The following is a 23,555-nucleotide window of genomic DNA, read 5'->3' as shown; positions in this document are numbered from 1 at the left end:
ATGACACACTGTTGGATGAGCGGTGGACTTTGGTGAGCAGATTTATTAATGTTCCTTGTAGTTACTCTGAAATGAAACTGTATCTTCCTAAGCTTCTGTTATATCTTGATAAGGCCTTGATTTCCTCTCCATATGAAAGTCCCGTAACTATACCATTTATTCCCACTTTATGTTCTGAAGGTATTGTCATTTACAGATGGACGCCTCTGGCTCCTTGGTTTCAGTTTTATAACTTTATTTTGCTTTTGAGAACTCTTTATCTGGTATTTGGGTGGTACTGCTGTCTTTTCATCTCAGGCTGCTATCTGATGTCAGTGGTTCATTATCCAGAGAACTCCCTTTAGTATTTCTTGTAAGGTTACTCAGGTTTTCACAAATTCCACAGCACCTGGAGCAGAGGTCAGGGCACTAGCGGATATGGGTACTAGCGATCCTTGTCTGCATGCAAAAGGGTGATGGTGGTAGTGGATGGCTGGGTGCCGTAAGTCCATGAGCCTCCAAGACAGGGACTAGGTAGAAGTGGAGTGGGGACATTTCACTTTTGCTAGACAGTGAGAGCTCCTATCTGGCTTTGGATTCAGGTGCGGGATGGCTCCTGCTTAGCAGCACCAATTGATAGTGGCTTCATTTGATACCCCTGCTGGCTTTGTCTCAATAGGACCATGCGGAATAGGTCTAGCTGATAAGAGTGCCAACAATACATTATTCTCTGTGTCAGCTGCTTTTGTATAATCTTTCCTTTCACATGGCACTGGGTCTGATTATTTAGCCTTTCCTTTGTGGCTCAGGGTCCCAAAGTTGTAAGGAGGCATCTAACTATGCCACCATCCTGATCCATCTCCTCTATCTTTTCTTAGATGAATTAAAGTGCTCTCAAATCTAAAGGGGCTAGATGATTTTTTTTCCTCTGTACCTGTAAATCTAAGATGTTAAATTTTTTAAGTCCATAGATTTTGAAATTTACAGTCTAATATCAAAAGCCATGACAAAAAAACAAAACAAAAAAGCCATAACAAACTACCATAACTCTAAAAACCAAAGACTAAAAGGCACATTTTACAGGCCTTCTAGCCTGGATAAGCACTCAACCACAATGTCAGCGGTTCAAACTCACCAGCTGTTCCTCGGAAACCCTATATAGGGTCACTATGATCGAAACTGACTCAAGACCACTTAACAACAACAACAATAGTTACATTCCTCCTATTAATAAAAAAAGTACATCCTTTCTATTCTTGACTATTTGTGCCACTATGACCTCATCTGGTATGGTGCTATAGGATGAGTACTGTACTACACGGTTGGTTTGAAGTGCAAAGGTGGTGGTGCAACACTCATCAGCAGCTCCTCAGAAACCCTATACAGAGTCGCTATGAGCTGGAACCAACTGGACAGCACTTAACAACATCACAACAACAATGACCTCATCTAGATTGAGAAAATAACCTAACATTCTGCTTCCAGTATTTCCTATCTCCAATTTAATCTACAGAAACATAACCAATTAAGTTTCCTAAAATGAATTCTCAAAGTCTCTTTTTTTAGTTTGAGCTTAAGGTTAAAAAAAAAATCTACTCACAATCTTTCAAAAGTGTGGTTTTATCTGTATTTGTTGTTGTTAAGTGTCATCTAGTCCGACACTGCATAAGGTTTTTAAGGAATGGCTGGTGGGTTTGAACTACTGAACTTGCAGTTAGCAGTCCAGTGCTTATCCTACAGCACTACATCTATATCTACCAAAAACACCTATATCTACCAGTACCAAACATACTGGGATTAAAAAGTACAAACTATTATTCTGACTTTTCAGAACAATTTTGATCAGTTAGTATTTAAGAACAATTTTAAAGACAAAGTTAAATACTCAATCATAAAGTAATTTCAGGTGGTAAATTAGAAAGACTTAGCTAAGCTATGGCACATATTTTGCAACATGAGCGAAGTATTTTTGGCATTACTGTGATGGTTACTAAATAATTAACTAGAAATTAAATTATTAGATATAAAAGAAAAACTTCAATTATTAAGCAGTACAGCACTTAAGGCTCTAAAATGTCAAGCATAGTACCAGAAAGTATGTAAATAATGAAAGTGGAATTCTTCATTTTCAAAGCTTTTAACAACTGAACAGACCAATTCATTAAGATTGTTCTTTAAAAATACATATATGCTTATGAATATATTTAACTTGAATACATCAAATCTTTAGGTATAACCTCCAGTAAATACGAAATGCAGGGTTTAGCAGAACAAACTGACACAGTGAAGAGAGCTTAGAAGCTCATTCTATAGCAGCACATTCTGTAAGACTAGAGAGGTTCCAAAGATATAACAGGGCATTAGATACAGTTTTGGATCAAGTAGCTATATAGGATAATTTAAATTAACTGGCATTAAATGAGATGAAAATTTTTGAAACAAGATAGGTGGAGAGAAATGAGTGAAAAAATATATATAAAATACAATATACAGTGTTATTTTAATCCGGTTATAAACTAAATAAGTACCATTTCATAGACATGTAAATATAAGTATATTTAAGAAGAAACAAAATCTGGAAAAATGCATTACGTGGTCGGTGATAAATGGTGATGGGAATGTGATGTTTTAATTCCTTAGTTGTGCTTACCGGTATTTTCCCATTAACAATAATGCACAAGTAGTGTTTTGAAATATAAGAGGTGATTTAAGATAAAAAGATAAAAAAATAAACAAAAAACAAATGCAGGACCTAAATGAAGATAATTTTACATTTACTATGTGCAAAGCCTAACGCTAGGTGCTTTCATTATATTTTAGTCTCTCTTAAGAATTCTAGCAGGTAGATACTATTACTATGAACTGGTACCAGATAAATAGCTCTCAACCATGATCACAGTATACGAAATGAGAAATATACAGAGTTTTTGTGTAGGGAGTTAGCTAATCAATTCAATTGGGAAACATCTTGAGCTGAGCTCCTGTCTTAGGAAAAGCCAATTATGAAAACCACAAAAAAAGCACATAGAGTCTATTAGGCACACAGGTATCAAAGTAATCATTGTCACCAAACACTGATGTTTGCATACTTGGTAACATTTAAGGTATTAGTTCCCAGAAATCTATACTTTATATTCCACATTGTGTTTACAACTACCTGTTACTTTCTGGTGTGTAAATCAGCAAACAAAAAAGTGCTTCACTATTACATTAAAAAACAAAAAAACAAAACAAAACAAAAGACATGTTTACTGAACTTAAATCATTTAACCACTTTTAAAATACATGATTTCTTAGTAGTGTTTTATCATACCGCAGCATTCCTGCTCTGAAGCAAAGGCTTTGTGTTCCGAATTAAGAGTCTATGGTCTGGATCCATAGCATACGGCTTCTTTCTATTGCCAGTCTGTTCTTTCTGTTCATCATCAGACTCATAGAAATCCTTCTCATTGTCTTCTGGACCATCATCCTGCAAGGAAAGAAATCCAACCCCAAGATTAGTTCAGGTCTACATTAATGGTAACATTAATGGTAATAATAGAATATTATTGCTGTGGAATCTGAAAATTATTATATTACATAAATGAATAGAGGCCTTGCCTTTTCTCATTAACTCATTTCTCAGTTCATTAGCATACCAAATATTATCTGATGGTGGGTGGTGGTGGTGGTGGTGGCTGTGTGTTGTAGAATTGGTTGTAACAACACACTGACCCTGTATATGGTTTCTGAAGCTGTAACTTTTTATGGGAGCAGAAAGACTCATCTTTTTCCCATGGAGTGGCTGATAGATTTCAATTGCTGATCCTGCAGTGAAGCAGCCCAAAGCATAACGCTACCAGGGCTCCTTAACTGTCCTTTGTTGTTCTTGTTCTTAAGTATCTATGAGTCAGTTGTGATCCATAGCAACCCTGTATCGGGTTTCTGAGGAGTGTCTGGTTGGTTTCAATCACACACTTTGCGGTTGAAACTGACCTTGTCATCTAGCACATTATCTTGCAATGCCATATCAAGAGTGTCCTTAAATGGTACACATAATGCTTGTTTTATATTTACAAAACTAAGATACCCCGACAATACAAGGCTCCTTAAAACTTCAAAACTATCTGCACAAATGGTTAGATATTCTGTAACTAGATCAAAGGGTCCAAAGAAAGAAAAGCACTGTTTGAGTTGTAACACACATTAAAAAAAATAGTAAGTTGTTAACTGCTATCAAGTCATTTCTGACTCATGCTATTATTGTAACTAAGTGCAATCAAGTCAATACTAAGTCATAGCGACCCTTTACACAACAGAAAGAAACACTGCCCAGTCCTGTCCCAACCTCACAATCGCTGCTACAATTGAGCCCATCACTGCTGCCTCTGTGCTAATCCATCTTGTTATGAGTCTTCCTCTTTCTCTCTATCCCTCCATTTTACCATAGTATCATTCTCCAGGGACTGGTTCCTCATGATAATATGTCCAAAGTATGGGAAATGAAATCTGGCCATCCTGGCTTCCAGGGAGCATTCTGGCTGCACTTCTTCCAACACAGATCTGTTTAGTCTTTTGGCAGTCCATGGTACTTTTAATATTCTCCTCCAGCACCATAACTCAAATGCATCAATTCTTCTATGGTCTTCCTTATTCACTGTCCAACTTTCACACACATATGAGACTACTGAAAATACCATGGCCTGGGTCAGGCACACCTCAGTCCTCAAACTGACATCTTTACTCTTCAGAACTCTAAAGAGTTCTTGTGCAGCAGATTTGCCTAATGCAATCCATTGTTTGATTTCTTGACTGCTGCTTTCATGAGTGTTGATGGTTGATCCCAGCAAAATGAAGTCTTTGACAGCTTCAATCTTTTCTCCATTTATCATGATGTTACCAACTGCTCCAATGGTGAGGATTCTTGTTTTCTTTACAGTGAAGTGCAAAACATACTGATGGCTGTGGTTTTTGATCTTTATCCTAAGTATTTTAAGTCCTCTACATTTTCAGCAAGTAAGGTTGTATCATTTGCATACTGCAGGTTATTAATGAGTTTTTCTCCAATCCTGATGTCACATTTTTCTTCATATAACCCAACTTCTCGGATTATTTGTTCAGCATACAGACTGAATAAGTATGGTGAAAGAATACAACCCTGGCACACATCTTTCCTACTTTTAAACCATTCAGTGTTCCCCTGTTCTGGTCAAACAAATGCTTCTTGGTTTGTGTACTGGTTCCTCATGAGCACAATTAAGTGTTTTGAAATATAAATTCTCCACAATGCTGACCATAGTTTGTCATGATCCACACAATCGAAGGTCTGTGCATCATCAATGAAGCATACATAGGTAAGTATCTTTCTGATAGTCTGTGCTTCTAGCCAGGATCCAGCTGACATCAGCAATGATATGGCTCGTTCCATGTCATCTTCTGAATCCGGCTTGAACCTCTGGAAGTTCTCTGTCATTGTACGGTTGCAGGTGTTTTTGAATTATCTTTAGCAAAATTTTGTTTGCATGGTATATTAATGATATTGTCCGATTATTTCTGCATTCTGTTGGGTCACCTCTCTTTGGAATGGGCACAAATACAGATCTCTTCCAGTCAGGTGGCCAGGTAGTTGTTTTCCGAATTTCTTGGCATAGATGAGTGAGTGCTTCCAGTGCTTCATCAGTTTGGTAAAAGATTTCAATTTGTTTTCCATCAATTCCTGGAGACTTGTTCTTTGCCGATGTCTTCAATGCACCTTGGACGTCTTATTTCAGGATCATTGGCTCTTCATCATATGCCACCTTTTCAAATGACTGAACATCAACCATCTCCTTCTGGTATAGCGACTCTGCATATTCCTTCCATCTTCTTTTGATGCTTTCTGCTTCACTCAATATTTTGCACATGTTGTTGTTGTTATGTGCCGTGGATTCGGTTCTGACTCATAGCGACCCTGTACAGGGTTTCTGAGGCGGTAAATCTTTACGGGAGCAGAAAGCCTCATCTTTCTCCCGCGGAACAGCTGGTGGTTTCGAATTGTTGACCTTGCGGTTCGCAGCCCAATTCATAAGCACTACGTTTTGCACATAGAATCCTTCAATATCACAAATTGAGGCTGGAATTTTCTTCGCTTCCCTCAGCTTGAGAAATGCTGAGAATATTCTTCCCTTTTGGTTTTCTAACTCCTTGTCTTTGCATGGTTTGTTATAATGTTTGACTTTGTCTTCTCAAGCTGCCTTTTGAAAATTTCTATTCAGCTCTTTTACCTCATTTCTTCCACTTACTTTAGCATTTCCATACTGGCGATCACATTTCAGAGTCTCTTTTGACATCCATTTTGGTCTTTTCCTTCTTTCTTGTCCTCTTTATGACCTTTTGCTTTCTCTTCCTATATGATACTCTTGATGCCATCCCACAATTCTCTAGTCTTCGGTCTTTGGTGTCAAATGTATCAAATCTGTTCTTCAGATGATCTTTAAATTCAGGAGGGTTATGTTTAAGGTCATATTTTGACTCTCATGGATTTGTTTTCATTTTCTTCCACTTTAGCTTGAACTTGCATATGAGCAATTGATGGTTTGTTCCATAGTCTGCCCCTGGCCTTGTTTTGGCTGATGATGTGGAACTTTCTCACCATCTCTTCCACATATACAGTCCATCAGATTTCTGTGCATTCCATCTGGTGAGGTCCATGTGTCTTTATGTTGTTTAAAAAAGGTATTTGCAGTGAAGAAGTCATTGGTCTTACAAAATTCTATCATGACTCATAGAGACCCTGTATAGGGTTTCCGAAGAGCTACTGGTGGGTTTGATCCATTGACTTGCAGTTAGCAGTCCAGTGTTTATCCTACAGCACCACATATACATAAAAGCAGGCTGCAGGTGTTAAGTGCCATCAAGTAGATGCTGACTCATAGCAACCCAATAGAGGGTTTTCGAAGAGAAGCTGTTGGGTTTTGAACGGCTGACCTTGGGGTTAGCAGTCTAGTAAATAAAAGTAGGGTAGTTGAAAATTAGAGATTAGCTTCTCTGTTTTGTCAATAAAAAGTCTTAAGTTTTGATTTATGGATTTCCAGAGAAGTTGGAGTTTTGATGTGGCTATGTAGGATAAGCACTGTACTACTAACCACAGGATCAGTGGTTCGAATCCACCAATGACACCTCTGAAACTCATAACAACAAGTTGCTATGAGTTGGAATAGATTCATTGGTACTGAAAAACAAAAACAACATAGAACTTGATCCTATGTTTTTGTTTTATACTCTTTGTTATGAACTGTTTGTCTCTGTCAATAAAATCTGTCTTTAAGAACCCCGGTGGTACTGTAGGATCAGCACTGGACTGCTAACTGCAAGATTGTCAGTTCAAACTCACCAGGTGTTCCTTGGGAGAAAAATGAAGCTTTCTTTCTGCTCCAGTAAAAACTGACAGCTTGGGAAATCCTATTTGTACAGGGGTACTATGAGTCGAAATCAATTCAGTGGCAGTGGGCTTGCATTTTAGTTTTAAAAGTAGTGACTCTTAAAACTAAAGCACAATATCATAAAATAATTTGCACATATATCAAATTCAACTGTTCAGAGGTGATTTCTGGTATTAATTACCTGAAACATACTTCCTGCTCCTGGAATAATGGTCATGTGCTCTACCCTATTCCTCTAAGTACAACTAAACACCCTACAGATTAGACATTAAAACAAATATAAGACGACTCTGAAAGGTAGAGAGAAGAGGGCAGACTGGATAGGGACCTCAGGACCACAGAATGATACAGTTCTCTGGCCTGCCTTTATTTCAGCACAAGACTTGGTATTGGAGAATCTAGTAACCAAGAAACTCCACAAGTAAAGACAAAACAACCCCACCACCAAAAAAGCCTGCACTCTCTAGCCAAAAGATCAAGAAAATAGCAGCCTAGCAAGATTAAAAAAAAAAAAAACTATTAGAAAATAACCACTCCACTGCAGTGAAATAACACAGGAAAACTATGGCCACACTCCACTCCTACCAGCAAAGGCTGACTAGGGACACCTAAGCTTCCATCCTTACCAGGCTGCAATGAAACATCCAAAGCAACTAACTGCCAGGAAAGTTGGAATAGGAACTAAGATTTTCATTCCCACCTGGAAGTGGAGAAGTCTCACTGTGATGTTTGTAAAGACTACATGGAGAACTTGCACTTCCAACCCCACTGGCAGTACCACGGAATCCTTCCCACTGCCCACTGGGATCTTGTCAGAGGAGGCCTACTGGACCATCAGGAACTATAGCACCACCACCAGTGGTAATGAGGCCATCCCTCCCAGCCCCACAGGGTGGCAGTGGAGGACATATGCAGAGCAGAAATGAGGTCATCTCAAGCCTCCCAGCCAGAGAGCTATCAGAGGACTAGTGGAAGCAGGAATTCCCAGTTACCCAGCAGGAACCAGCAGCATGAGTTCCCTGTAGTGTTAACAGAGGCAGAGTAGGAAACCTGGACTTCTAGTTCAACCTGGCATTATGAAGGCAGTGCTCCCACTGTTCCTTTAGGAATGATGTCAAACAAACCCAGCTAACACCAATGTTTTAAAGAAATCCAGAGTTCTATAACATAATATTCAAGATGTCCAGGTTTCATTACAAAATCACTCATTGGAACAGGAGCTACAAAGGTCTCAAACTGAATTAAAAAGAATCCTTAGACACTAACATGGTGAGTGTTAGGATTATATGACAAAGATTTTAGAGCAAGTGTCATAAAACTGTTTCAGTATGTAATTAGTAGCATCTTTGAAACAAACAAAATACAAAGTCTCAACAAAGAACAAGAAAGTCTAAACAACGTAATCTAAGATATAAAGACGGGCCCAAAGGAAATGTTACAGCTGAAAAAATACAAGAACCAAAATAAGAAAAACTCAATGAATAGGATCAAAAGCAGAAGTAGGAGGGAGTTTGGGAGGGAGAGGGAAAACCGTGAATGAAAACACAGAACAACAGAAATTATCCATTCTGAACAAAAGAGAAAATGCAGTGGAAGAAAAACCACAAAGCCTCAGGGATTTACTATTACAAAAGACGTAATATTCATGTCATGTGAATTCAGAGGGAGAGGAGAAAGAGGGGAGAAATGCAGTATTCAAAGAAATAATGGCTGAAAACTTCTTAAATTTGGCAAAAGTCCAAACCATAGATTCAAGAAGCTGAGTAAATCCTAAACAGTATAAACCCAAAGAAGTTCCTCCACCAAAACCTATGAGAGTAAAACTTCTAAAAACTAATGACAAAGAAAAACATCTTGAACGCAGAGAAAGAGAAATGCCACAATATTGACAGAGGAAGAACCATCTGAACTGACAGAATTTCTCCCCAGAAATCATACACGACAAAAGAAAATGGCACATTTTCAACTGCTGAAGGAAAAAAAAAAAGATCAAAACTGAATCTTATTATTGTTCAGTGGTTTCTGCACTCTGTTGGGTCACCTCTCTTTGGAATGGGCACAAATCTGGTTCTCATCCAATCAGTTGGCTAGGTAAGCTGTCTTCAAAATTACTTAGCACAGATGAGTGAGCACCCCTAGTGCTTCGTCAGTTTGTTGAAAGATTTCCATTATATTCCTTTAATTATTGGAGTCTTGGTTTTTGCCAATGCCTTCAGTTCAACTTGGACTTCTTCCTTCAATACCATCGGTTCTTGATCATATGCTTCCTCTTAAAATGGTTGAACACCGACCAATTTCTTTTGGTAGAGTGATTCTGTTTATTCCTTCCATCTTTTTTTGATGCTTTCTGCACCATTCAATGTTTTGTCCATAGAGCCCAAATATGTTGTTGTTAAGTGCATCAAGTCGATTCGGACCCATAGCGACACTATATAGGGTTTCCAAGGAGCAGCTGGTGAGAGCCCAAATATAAAAGTACTCAAAGTAAAACAAACCTACAAGACTGAAAACAGGGATCCAAAAATACCAGTTTGAGACAGCAACAACAAAAAATAAAATAAAAAGAGGGACTAATATAGCTACAGAATTTCCAAATGAAGAGGAAATTTAAAAGAATTCAAAAAAAAATAAAGAAACCTAACTCTAATACAAAACCAAATCTTACTCCTAGCCCTAGCTCCTGTATCCCTAACACTAACCCTAGTCCTAACCATAACCTTAACACTAAAAGAATTCCTAGGCCTCGCCTAAACCTAGTCGTAACTCTTTATTCCTATTGCCTTCCCTAAAACATAATTTAAAAAAGGAAATGGCTATATTATCAGATAATGTACACGTCACAGAAAAAAAAAAAAATATTGCACAGGGGGCATTAATGACAAAATGGATGATCTATTACTAAAATTTATATACTGTATAATTTCATTCTTGAGGAGTCTTGGTGTTGATAGACTGTAAAGTTGGTTTGAACCACAATGCCGGCACTTTCTGCTCACCAGCTGCATCTCAGAAACCCTATGCTGGGTCGCTATGGATCGGAACGAACTCAATGGCACTTAACATCAACAACATCATTCTTGAAGTGACAAAATGATAGAAATGGAGATTGATAGGTTCTGGCTGCAAACGATGGGGAGTGAAAGAGTGTAGTTATAAAACAGCAAAGGGAGGGATCTTCATGGTGGCAACATTCTGAATCTTAGCATGGTTGTGGCACTGCAGTGTAGCTGTTTAAGATGTTCCCACTGGGGAAAACTGGGCAAGTAATAGCCCTGATCTCTGTGCCTTAATTCTTAAAACTGCATATGACTTCGAAATTATCTCCAAATAAAAAGCTAAAGAAAAAAATCAGTAAATTGCTTAAAAGTAATTTGCATATATTTATCCATTTTTGTAAAGAGCTCTGGCAGCATAGTGGTTTTGAATTAGGCTGCTAATCGCAAGGTCAGCAGTCCAAAACTACCATTGGTTCGCCGGAGAAAGATAAGGCTTTCTGCTCCCATAAAGATTTACAACCTCGGAAACCCTATCCAGCGTTGCTATGAGTCGGGACCAACTTCCCAGCACATCACCAGCACCACCATCATTTTTGTATGATAACAATCAAAGACGCTGTCTAAAATGTTATAGCTTAATATCACTTAATGAAGCATGCTTCCCTTGCCGAATGCTTTGTACATAATGTTGACTTAAATTCTGAAAAACTAAGAATAATGTTAGTTCAGGTTTTAAAGCGCTTGTTGTTTTGTTTTGTTTTGTTTTCCAATTAATAGTAATAATAATAATGATGATAACTCTTTAGAAATTGCCCAAACAGACTACTTATGAAATATATCCATTCTGTAAGGGAAAATACTTTAAAAATTACATAACTATCTTAAAAATTAAACACATTATAACTGCACCCGTTTCTTGAATATACAATTCAGAACAAGCAAACTACTTATCTCTTGTTGTGCTTAAACAAAAATATACTGTAACTGAAATACACTTTTACTTTAAGATCAGACTTGAGTAATTGCTCCTCTATGGAGCTCCTGGACAAACTGGTTATATTAAGTGCATTAGTAAACCAATAAAATTATACACATATAATCAAATCTCGACGCATAAGCACTTACCTTCAATCTTCAATCTGTTCTGATCAAACAAATATTTAAGCTATCTTTGACAGTGCTATATGATGAAACTGCTGTGTTAATGAACACAGCACTATAACCAACAAAATAAAACACAAGTGCATATAAAAAGCTGCTCTTAATAAGAATTAATCAATTCCATTTCTCTTTCATTGTCAATTAAGATAATTTAGAGTTCAATTGCATTACTTTAACAAAGAACATATTCGTATTGCTTAGTTTCCCATACAAGTATTTAAAATTATCATAGTAATTTTAGTAAAAAGATTGCAGAGGAGCCATTTTCTTTCATTTGCATCGTTCCTGCATACTTATTTACTTTGTTTAAAGAATCAAAGATCTTCTATAGTTAACAAGAAAACTTTCTACAAATCAATACTTCATGACATATTATACTAAAGATCTTGTAAACTAACTCTCTGTTTAACATTTAATGTTAAATAAATTAGTATAATTTCCCAAATTAAAAGAGAAAATTAAAAATAACATATTTAAAGCTTTAGCAATAGGATAATGGGATAGTAAATAAGAAAACTTACCATACTGCTTATCATAACAATACCTATTGATATCAAATATTATTTGTAAGTATATTCCCCTCAACAACTTTTCTCTCATGTTTTTGATGAAATTTCAATTTGCTTCTACTGTCATATGATCATGATGGCACAGTTTTTAGATCCAGTCCCACCTCTTACTAATAACTACAAGTTTATACCAACTACATAATTCTTACGTTGGAACCAAAATGAAGAACTTGATGGATTAAATAGAAGGTTAAAGCTTTGATGAAGTTAATGAAATGAACAAGATGAGCCTCCCACAAAGACTGGGAATCATTCACCAATAACATATTTAAATCTCAGGCTTACAACCAATCAGAACAGAAATGAGCCCCAATACGATGGCAGCTAGACAGAAATAAAGAAGTAGTATGCTCCTTGGAAACCTGAGACAGGGTCTCACTATGACTCAGAATCCACTTGACTGGCATTTAACAACATCATTGTTGTTGTTGTTAATTGCTGTCGAGTCGATTCCAACCCATAGCGACTCTGTATAGGGTTTCTGAACAGCAGTCGGTGAGCTTCAACCGCCAACCTTGCAGTTCAAACGGCTTTGCAGTCTGGCACATTAACCCATAGCACCACACCAGTAGCCAACGACATCATGGTGGAAGCATTAATTGCATACGGTGAGGCTGCAAAAAGTTTGTGAAAAAGGATCAAGTCAGTCTAGTGAAAGTTATACAAGCACTAAGAATAGTATTTAAAATCAAATGATAGTTATTATCATACTGTTTGTATTCTGAATTTTTCATTCTAAATGCCATAGAGTAGAAGCTGCTATTGTTGTGAGCTGTAAAGTCCACTATAATTCATAGTGACCCTACTTGACAGAGCACAATGGCCTCACAAGGGTCCCAAGGCAGTAACCTTTACTAAAACAGTCTGCCTCTTCTTCTCTCAGAGCTGCTGGTGGTCTACAGTCATCCACCTTTTGGTTAACAGCCTAGCGCTTAATAACTTGAGCCACGAGGTTTCTACAGAAACTGTTAATACTTTACTTCAATATACCCATTAATGCCAAAAATGAAGAAGAGTTTTCCTTCAAAATTATCCCTCAGAACATAGCCGCAGAGGGCTAGGGCTAAGAGTGAAGCATCCAGGTATTATGAAGTGAGGGGAGACGCACAAGAACACCCACACTTGCAGGTATATCCATTTGATATAGCCTCGATGGCTTGTTAAGTAATCAGAACTCGACTAGAGGAACAAAAAACAAAACGAAAAAAAAAAAAATTTTTTTTATAAAGGAAATGAAGGTAAATTGAGACAATATGATGAATTTGACCTATACTCATGGAGGTAATACCTCTAAATACTAACAGAGAGGGAAGGAATTTTCACATCAAGTATCAATGCTATCCCCCTCGTACACAAGGTAGATAGGAGCAAGCAACTTAGACATAGGCTACCTAAAATGCAGGGACAATAAAGGCACGAAGTGACTGGCTTATAAGGTTTCAAGAGGGAGTTAGTTTTAGAGTGTACGGGGGATACGAGTGTGCAGGGGAAAACAGAGTCCCACTGAATAGTTTTCATCTTATCTAGAGGGGTCTGGTGATAAGAGGTGGGGATAAGATTCAGATGATTAAATAGTGAGTAACTGTTATCATGACTAATTGCGAGTGTCACAATTGTAAAGGCAGAAGTTTTATAACAAAAATGGGTGAGTAATCTTACAGTCCAGAAACAGAAGACCCTAGGACCACCAGGAGAGAAGAGCATAAGCAGATTACAAGACCTTATCTAGAGAGACAAGCACACCAGAGATGGAGGCAGAAGGACTTTACATTCATGGGAAGAGAGGGACTAAGAGCTGGTGGCAAGGAGGCAGACTTGCAGAATGTGCCCTTTGGTGGTGCAAATTATTATATACGCCTGAGTAATTAAAACAAAAAGAATTAAAGTGAATAGAGAGAAATACTGTTAACTGAAGGTACATAGAGGGGATTATAATCATTGTAAGGAAACAAGGTGTATGATTTGTTGAATGTAAAACTGATGCTCTGCCCTGTAAACTTACATTCAATCCATAAAAAACCTTTAAAAAAAACCCTTAGGAAAAAAGTATCTGAGAATTTTTACATATATAAAGAGGGTCTCATATCATTGTTTCATTATGAACAATAATGTATTTGGTGGGAACTCATTATATAGAAACAAAGTTCTATGCTCGTTATTTGTTGTTGTTAGGTGCCATCGAGTCGGTTCCAACTCACAGTGACCCTATGCATAACAGAACAAAACACTGCCCAGTCTTAAGCCACCCTCACAATTGTTGCCATGCTTGAGTCCACTGATGATGCCACTCTGCCAATCTATTTCACTGGGAGTTTTCTTCTTTTTCTCTGACCCTCCACCTTATCAAACATGATATCCCTCTCCAGTGACTGGTCCCTCCTACAATATGTTCAACGTATGAGAGATGAAGTCTAGCCATCCTGGTCTCCAAAGGGCACTCTGGCTACATTTCTTCCAACACAGATCTACTTGTACTTTTGGCAGCCATGGTACTTTCAATATTCTCCTCCAACACCATAACTCAAATGCATCAATTCTTCTATGACTTCCTTATTCACTGTCCAGCTTTCGCATCCATATGAGGTTGCTGAAAATACCTGGCTTGGGTCAGGCGCACCTTAGTCCTCAAGCTGACATCTTTGCTCTTCAACACTTTAAAAAGTCTTGTGCAGTAGATTTGCCCAATACAATGGGTCGTTTGATTTCTTGACTGCTATTTCCATTAAGTGTTGATGGTTGATCCAAGAATGAAGTCTTTGACAACTTCAATCTTTTCTCCATTGATAAGAATGTTGTTTATTGGTCCAGCGGTGAGGAGTTTTGCTTTCTTTATATTGAGATGCAAGCCATACTGAAGGCTGTGCTCTTTGATCTTCATCAGTATTTTAAGTCCTCTTCACTTAAAAGCAAGGTTGTATCATTTGCACATTGCAGGTTATTAATAAGTCTTCCTCCAATCCTGATGCCACGTTTTTCTTCATGTAACCCAGCTTCTCAGACTATTTGCTCAGCATAAAGGTTGAATAATAATGGTGAAAGAATACAACCCTGTCACACACCTTTTTAAATTTTATAACATTCAGTGTTCCCATGTTCTGTTCGAACAACTGCCTCTTGGTCCAGGTACAGATTCCTTATGAGCACAATTACGTGTTCCAGAACACTCATACTTCACAATGTTGTCCATAGCTTGTCATGAGCCACACAATCGAAGGCCTTTGTGTAGTCAATAAGCACAGTTAAACATCTCTCTGGTATTCTCTGCTTTCAATCAAGATCCATCGCCCCCCCCCATCCAAAAAAAAAAAAAAAAAAGCTAAAGAGGATAGAGAGAAACACTGTAAACTGATGATATATGGCGGGGATAATAATCAATGTAATGAAACAAGCTATATGAATGGTTGAATGTGAAGCTGATGATGTGCCCTGTAAACTTTCACTCAATGCAAAATAAAAACATTTAATTTAAAAAAAAAAAAAGAAAAAGATCCATCGGACATTAGCAATGATATCCCTCACTCCATGTCCTCTTTTGAATCTGGCTTGAACCTCTGCAAGTTCTCTGTCCATGTATACTTGCAGCCATGTCTGTAATACCTTTAGTAAATCATCTGATGATTTCTGCATCCCATTGGGTCACCTCTCTATGGAAAGAGCACAAATATGGATCTCTTCCAATCAGACTAAGATATATTGATAATCACTGGTTATTGGAACCCAAAGGTTAGAAACAAAGGGGAAGGATCAGTAGTTGGAAAATATGGCCTTGGTGATGGAAATTATCCTGGAGATCGCAGGGTAGAATTCTGCAAAACCAACTATTTATTTCAAATACCTTTTTTAAACAGCATAAGAGACGATTATACACATGGACCTCACCAGATGGAATATACAGAAATCAAATTGACCACATCTGTGGAAAGAGAAGGTAGAAAAGCTCCATATCATCAATCAAAACAAGGCCAGGGGCAGACTGTGGAAAAGACCATCAATTGCTCATATGCAAATACAGACTGAAGCTGAAGAAAATGAAAACAAGTCCATGAAAGCTAAAATATGACCTTGAATATATCCTACCTTAATTTCGAGATCATCTGAAGAACAGATTTGATACATTAAACACTAAAGACCGAAGACCAGAAGAGCTGTGGGATGACATCAACAACATGATACAGGAAGAAAGTAAAAAGCCATTAAAACAAGAAAGAAGGAAAAGTTCAAAATGGATGTCAGAAGAGTCAGTGAAACTTGCTCTCCAGTGTAGAGATGTTAAGGCAAATGGCAGAAATGAGGAGGTCCAAGAGTTGAACAGAAAACTTCAAAGGTCAGCTGAAGAAGACAAAGTCAAATATCACAACAAAATGTGCAAAGATCTGGAGTTAGAATACCAAAAGGGAAGAACATGCTCAGCATTTCACAAACTAAGAAAAAACTTAAGCCTCGACTTTAGTTACTGAAGGATTCTCTGGGCAAATTATTGAATGATGCAGAAAATATCAAAAGAAGATAGAAGGAATCCACAAGAGTCACTGTACCAAAAGGAAATGGTCAATATTCAACTGTTTCAAGAGGTAGCATATGATCAAGAGCCAACGATACTGAAGGAAGAAGTCCAAGGTGCATTGAAGGAATTGGCAATGAACAGGCATCAGGAATTGGTGGAATGAAAATAGAAATCTTTCGAGAAAGTGAGGCGGCACTGGAGGCACTCACTCATCTCTGGGGAGAAATGTGGAAGAAAACTATCTGGCCAACTGACTGGAAGAGATCTGTATTTGTGCCCATTCCATAAAAAGGTGACCCAATGGAATGCGGAAATGCTCGTTAAAGATGTTTACACAAAAGTTCTAAGCCCCAGAAATTAAAATTTCATTATAAATAACCCTTTAAAGATCACTTTAAAAAGGCAATACAAGATGATAAGAGTTCTGTTTCCAGAATTAAGTAAATAAGGACTTTGGAACAACTTTCCCAATGAAATCAAGAAAATCTTAAAAGAAAGAAACCTACCTATACCTGTTCAAAGGCAGTGGAGAGTCAAAAGAAAAGTAGTAGTAATCCTAGCAATTTGAACGGTATTTAGGGTTTTGCCCCCTAAAAAGCAAGTGTTCTAGAAATTGAATGGAGCTTTCAGCAGATTAACAAAACTAGAGAAATAAATACTAGAGGTCAGGGTAAGACTTACTCAATCCCAATTTTGTTATTATTTTCAAAAGGTCTGTGTGGGATGGCTGTTCAAACCCACCAGCCACTTCTCCGAAACACTATACTGGGTCACTAGGAGTCAGAACTGACTTGAGAGCACTTAACATCATCAACGTAACACACTTTAAGAGTGAAGATAATCAGATAAGTGAATTCAGATAGTGCCATTACCCTAGTCATATTCCACAAGCAAACCAAAATCCATCATCCAAAGCCTCAAATTTGTTCAAGATATATTCAAACAAAACAAACTAATCAGTGGCATTACAGGTCAAGAAAGTGTTTATATTGGGGAGGGGCAGCAAGATATTGAGTAGAAAGTACCAACAGGTAAATTTCTGAAGTGCTGATTTCTGTTCCTTCATCTAGGTGGTCATCACACAGGTATGTTTACTTGGTAAAAATTCACAAAGTAACTTGCTTCTGACATGTACTTTTCTCTATGGCCACTTCAATTAAAAAAAAGTTTTAAGAAGAAATATACATATGAGAAAACAACAACAATGTGAATATAAACAAAACAAACACCAATAATAAAAACAGAGAATCTGTAAAGTAAGAAGCAGACATGAATTAAAAGGTAGTGCCGTGTGAAAAGAGATCAGACAACGTATTGCATTAGGTAAATCTGCTGCACAAGACCCTTTTAATGTGAATATCAAAGATGTCAGCTTGAGGATTAAGGTGCACCTTACCCAAGCCATGGTATTTTCAATAACCTCATATGCATGTGAAAGTTGGATAGTAAATAAGGAAGACCGTAGAAGAATTGATGCTTTTGAGTTACGGTGTTGGAGGAGAATATTGAAAGTGCCATAGGCTGCCAAAAGAACCAATAGATCCGTTTTGGAAGAAGTGCAGCCAGAGTGCTCCTTGGAAGCCAAGATGACCTCTCATACTTCAGACATATTGTCAGGAGGGACCAGTTGCTGGAGAAGGATATCATGTTTGGTAAGGTGGAAGGTCAGAGAAAAAGAGGAAGAACCCCAGCAAGATGGAATGGCAAAGTGGCAGGATCGATGGACTCAAGCATGGCAACAGTAGTGAGGGTGGCCCAGGATCGGGCAGTGTTTTGTTCTCCTGTGCATAAAGTCGCTATGAGTCGGTGCTGACTCGATGGCACCTAACAACAATTGAGTCCTGGTGTGGTACTATGGGTTAATGTGCTGGGCTGCAAAAGTTGCTTTGAACCACAATGTCGGTGGCTCAAGCTCACCAGCTACTCCTCGGACACCCTAGACAGGGTCACTATGGGTCGGAACCGACTCGACGGCACTTAACAACAACAACATTGAGTCAGTTACCACTCATAGTGAGTCTGTGTAAAGCAATGTAACACTGCCTGGTCCTACACTAGTCCTTAAAAGTGTTACTATGTTTGATCCCATTTAAATCCATTTCATTGAGGATCTTCCCCTTTTTGATGATCCTCCACTTTACCAAGTATGATGTCCTTCTCCAGGGACTGGACCCTTGTGCTAACATGTCCAAAGCACCAGAGACCAAGTCTTGCCATTCATTTCCAAAGAGCATTCTGGTTGCAGTTTTTCCAAGATAAGTTTGCTCATTCTTCTCTCAGACTATGATATATGCAGTGTTCGTCACCAGCACCGTAATTCAAAGGCATCCCACTCTACTCCACAGTCTTCCCTATTTATTGGCTAGCTTTCAAATGTATGCGAGGTGACTGAAAACGGTATGATTTGGGTCACTCGCACCTCAGTGCTCAAAGTGAAATCTTTATTCTTTAATACTTTCAAGAGGTCTTTCAGAGCATCATTTGACTTCCTGACGGTTACTTTCAAGACCATTGATGGTGACCCAACTAAAATACAAAATGAAATTCCTGACAACTTCAATCTTTTGTTTATCATGATGTTGTATATTTATTCAATTGGAAGCATTTTTTTTTTCTTTAGGTTGAGGTATAGTCCATATACCATACTAAAGTCTTTAATCTTCATCAGTTAGTGCTTCAGGTCCTCTTGGCTTTAAGCAAACAAGTTTGGGTCATTGGCATATCGCAGATTGTTAATGAACCTTTCTCTAATCCTGATGCCACGTCCTTCTTTGTGTAGCCCACCTTCTAAAATTATTTCCTCAGTATACAGATTGAATCTATCCTCATCATTAAGATCAACTCTAGTTTGAAGAGGCAGCTCTTCCCCAGTCATAGTTTGAGTATTTTCCAATGTAAAACGTTCGTTCGTCTTCTGGCACTATACCAGACAACGTTCTGCTGCTACTCCTAAGGTTTTCAGTAACTAATTTTTCAGAAGTACTTTAACTATTCCTTCTCCCTAATCCATCATAATCTGGAAGCTCCACTGAAAACTTGTCCACCATGGGTGACCCTGCCAGTATTTGAAATACTGGTGGTATAGCTTCCAGCATCACAGCAACTCAAAAGCCACCACAGTACAACAACAAACTGACAGACAAGTAAGTGGTGGTGAGTTTACATGGTACATATGAATTTTCCAAAGTCAGACATTTGATTCAGTAATTATTATTCAACTCTTTCCCTTATTATCTTAAAATGTGTAACAGTCAAATAAGAGATGCTGATTGACCTCGTTGCTTTTGAATTCCAAGACAGCCTGAAGGTCACAGCATCCATCTTAAGAGTTTTCACTTGGACAAAACAATCTCTGAAATCTGCTGCGGACACACTATGCTATCCTGCCTCAAAGTTAGACAAGGGACACATCATGACATTCCCGTGCAATCTGAGGTACCATATCAGGATACAGGTGATACCACTCGCTGACAGGGTTAGACATCTCCGAGAAGCCCAGAGTGGACGGATGATAAGGAATATCTTAATCACTCATTAAATTAGCTCTGCAATATGGCAAGCACACACTATCAGAGGGACACATTACTAGGAAAAAATATCATCTTTACTCCAAGTTTTTACTTAATATTTTTTCAAAGAGAAAACAAATGTGTCATTCCCCAAAAAGCAGGCCTATGTTAAGTAATACAGAATACCATCCTGGTTTTAGGGTTCTATTTTTCTTTCTGTGAGGTAGCCATATTTACCAATTTATATGTCTTATACCACAGCCCAGTGACCGCAATACCACACATGGGGAAGTGTGCGTTTGAGGACCATTGAACATTGACTCTCCCCAATACATCACAATTATGGAAACACCTGTGCACCGGAACTTTGTGTTGAGCCACTATGAAAATTCACAATGTTCAAATGCCCACAACACTTTTCATTCCTGAATACACATGTTCAGCTCTAGAATATAAGAAACAAACTTTCTGAATGCAGCAGTTTTTAAAATACTGTTACTGAAAACTCTAGTGAATACATATTAGGCATTTTTCAAATTTCCCTGAAATACAATATGGTCATGACATTTGCTGAACTTGAGCCGAATGTTTCCAAGTCATGGAAAACAAGGGTTCTAATTATTTGGAAACTGATTAATCTACACCAAAGATGGGGAATATAATAAGAATCGCATATTTGTTAAGTAGAATGCATTTTACAATGGTACTCATTCAATTATAAATTAAACAAAATTATCCTAAGTAGGTTAATCGTAAATCCACATATATCGTCTCCTTATTGAATCCCTAACATAAACAGACTATCTTAGAGACAGGCAAATAAAAGTTGTTTGAATTGATATTGATATCCTGGTGTGGCACTGTGGGTTGATGCACTGGACTGCAAAGCCATTTGAATTGCAAGGTCTGCAGTTCAAGCTCACCAGCTGCTCCTCGGAAACCCTATACAGAGTCACTATGCATCGGAACCAACTCAACAGCATTTAACAACAACAACAATATTCACCTTTAGGACTCAAAGAACTTATGGGTTGGAGAAGATTCGCAATACTTACGGGAAATCTTAGAGAAAAGGATGAATAATAAGTATTTTTTCCAAAATAAAATCTTTTAAGAAAACAACCTATGACAGAAATAATCTACTACTCTGATTAATGAGAGGGTGGAGAGCTAGGACTTTAAAAAATATTACTCTTAAAAAAAATTTTTTTTTAATCCAGGGCTATAAAAATTATGTAAATGATAAAAATTTTAAACAGGTTCATTAATTCCAATAGTTACATAACTAAATTAAATGACACCTTTGAGTCACTAGACAAAAAAACAAGTTATGCTTTAAAAATACAAAGATGAAGACAATGCTAAGATTTAGAGCTAGTTGGTTTTGAAATAAACTATAGTTGCAAAAGGGATAAACACATATTTACTACACAATCCAGTAATTCCACTCCTCATGGAATGAAAACATATATTCCCACAAAGACCTGTGGCACTGGATAAAATGACAGCAGGTCCAGGAGTGTACAGATAATTTCAAGGTTCAGTCATGAGCAAGTACAATCTGTGAATGCCAGAGAAAAATAGATGGTAGGCAGGTAGATAGATGATAGATAGATAGATAGATAGATAGATAGATAGATAGATAGATAGATAGATAAAGATGGATGGATAGATAGATAGATAGATAGATAGATAGATAGATAGATAGATAGATAGATAGATAGAGTATCATAAAAGGCGATGACTAGCCCTCATCTTCCGCCGCTAATCCCCGGCCCCACCCAGCGCGGAGCAGATGGCGGCAGCGGCAGCTGCAGCAGCAGGCGTGGAGAAAGATGGCGGGACGGCTGCCGGCCTTTGTGGTGGACTGTGGCACGGGGTATACAAAACTAGGATATGCTGGAAATACAGAGCCACAGTTCATCATTCCTTCTTGTATTGCTATTAAGGAGTCAGCAAAAGTGGGTGACCAAGCTCAAAGGAGGGTGATGAAAGGCGCTGATGACCTAGACTTCTTCATTGGTGATGAAGCAATAGAAAAACCTACCTATGCTACACAGTGGCCAATCTGCCATGGTATAGTTGAAGATTGGGACTTGATGGAAAGGTTTATGGAGCAGGTGATCTTTAAATACTTAAGGACAGAGCCTGAAGACCATTATTTTCTTTTGACTGAACCTCCATTGAACACTCCAGAAAACAGAGAATATACTGCTGAAATAATGTTTGAGTCATTCAGTGTTCCAGGCTTGTACATGGCTGCAGGCTGTTCTTGTCTTAGCTGCATCCTGGACCTCTAGACAAGTAGGAGAGCGGACATTGACTAGGACAGTAATAGACAGCGGAGATGGTGTCACTCATGTCATTCCTGTGGCGGAAGAATACGTGATTGGCAGCTGTATCAAGCACATTCCAATCGCAGGATGGGATATAACATATTTTATTCAGCAGCTGCTGAGAGACCGAGAAGTAGGAATCCCTCCAGAACAGTCCCTGGAAACGGCCAAGGCAGTAAAGAAGCGTTACAGTTATGTCTGCCCAGATTTAGTAAAAGAGTTTAACAAGTATGACACAGATGGATCAAAGTGGATTAAACAGTATACTGGAATCAATGCTATCTCCAAGAAAGAATTTTCCATTGATGTTGGTTATGAGAGATTCTTGGGACCAGAAATCTTTTTTCATCCAGAGTTTGCTAATCCAGACTTTACACAGCCTATCTCAGAAGTTGTAGATGAAGTCATTCAGAATTGTCCTATTGATGTCAGACGTCCTCTCTACAAGAACATTGTCCTTTCTGGAGGCTCAACCATGTTCAGGTACTTTGGACGTCGCTTGCAAAGAGATTTGAAAAGAACTGTAGATGCCAGGCTGAAATTAAGTGAAGAATTAAGTGGCGGTAGATCGAAGCCAAAGCCTATTGATGTACAAGTCATTACACACCATATGCAGCGATATGCAGTTTGGTTTGGAGGGTCAATGTTGGCTTCCATGCCTGAATTCTACCAAGTATGCCACACCAAAAAAGATTATGAAGAAATTGGACCCAGCATTTGTCGTCACAATCCAGTGTTTGGAGTCATGTCTTAAAACTGACTTCATAGTTATTGGGGTTAGGGAGGGGGAAGAGATTGTCTTTCTGATGGCTTGTTTTGTCTGGATGACTGGTTTTAAGGTTTTAAAACTGACTTGAAATAATAAGACCAAACAATTATACAGGAATATTTTAATAAGTGTATCATCATGCGAATGTAGAGGAAAGCCAAAATGATAGTTTTTCTTTAGATTGACTATTTGAATCTTATGTGTCACAAAATAAGTGGGTTTTAGTTCTTTCTGTGCCTTGATATTTTGTATATTATTGAATTATCCAAGATTTGATGGGATTTATCAGTATGTAGATAGCTCTATAATGTTTGAATTGTACACTTCTAAGC

The 23,555-nt window shown here is 38.0% G+C and overlaps 1 protein-coding gene and 1 pseudogene across 1 annotated transcript in view; one reads left to right on the top strand and one right to left on the bottom strand.

Annotated features, from left to right (window-relative positions):
* The window catches only part of LOC102820845 (AP-3 complex subunit beta-1-like), a 370,338-nt gene that overhangs the window by 207,310 nt on the left and 139,473 nt on the right, over positions 1-23,555 (bottom strand). Inside the window, exon 8 of the mRNA XM_006873299.1 lies at positions 3,293-3,448. Coding sequence (XP_006873361.1) covers positions 3,293-3,448 — 156 coding nt within the window. The remainder of the gene's footprint in view (positions 1-3,292; positions 3,449-23,555) is intronic.
* On the top strand, positions 21,954-23,208 carry LOC102810934 (annotated as a pseudogene).

Source organism: Chrysochloris asiatica, unplaced genomic scaffold, assembly GCF_000296735.1.
Source record: "Chrysochloris asiatica unplaced genomic scaffold, ChrAsi1.0 scaffold00234, whole genome shotgun sequence".
Taxonomy (NCBI): Eukaryota; Metazoa; Chordata; class Mammalia; order Afrosoricida; family Chrysochloridae; genus Chrysochloris; species Chrysochloris asiatica.
This window is presented reverse-complemented; position numbering and strand designations above follow the sequence as displayed.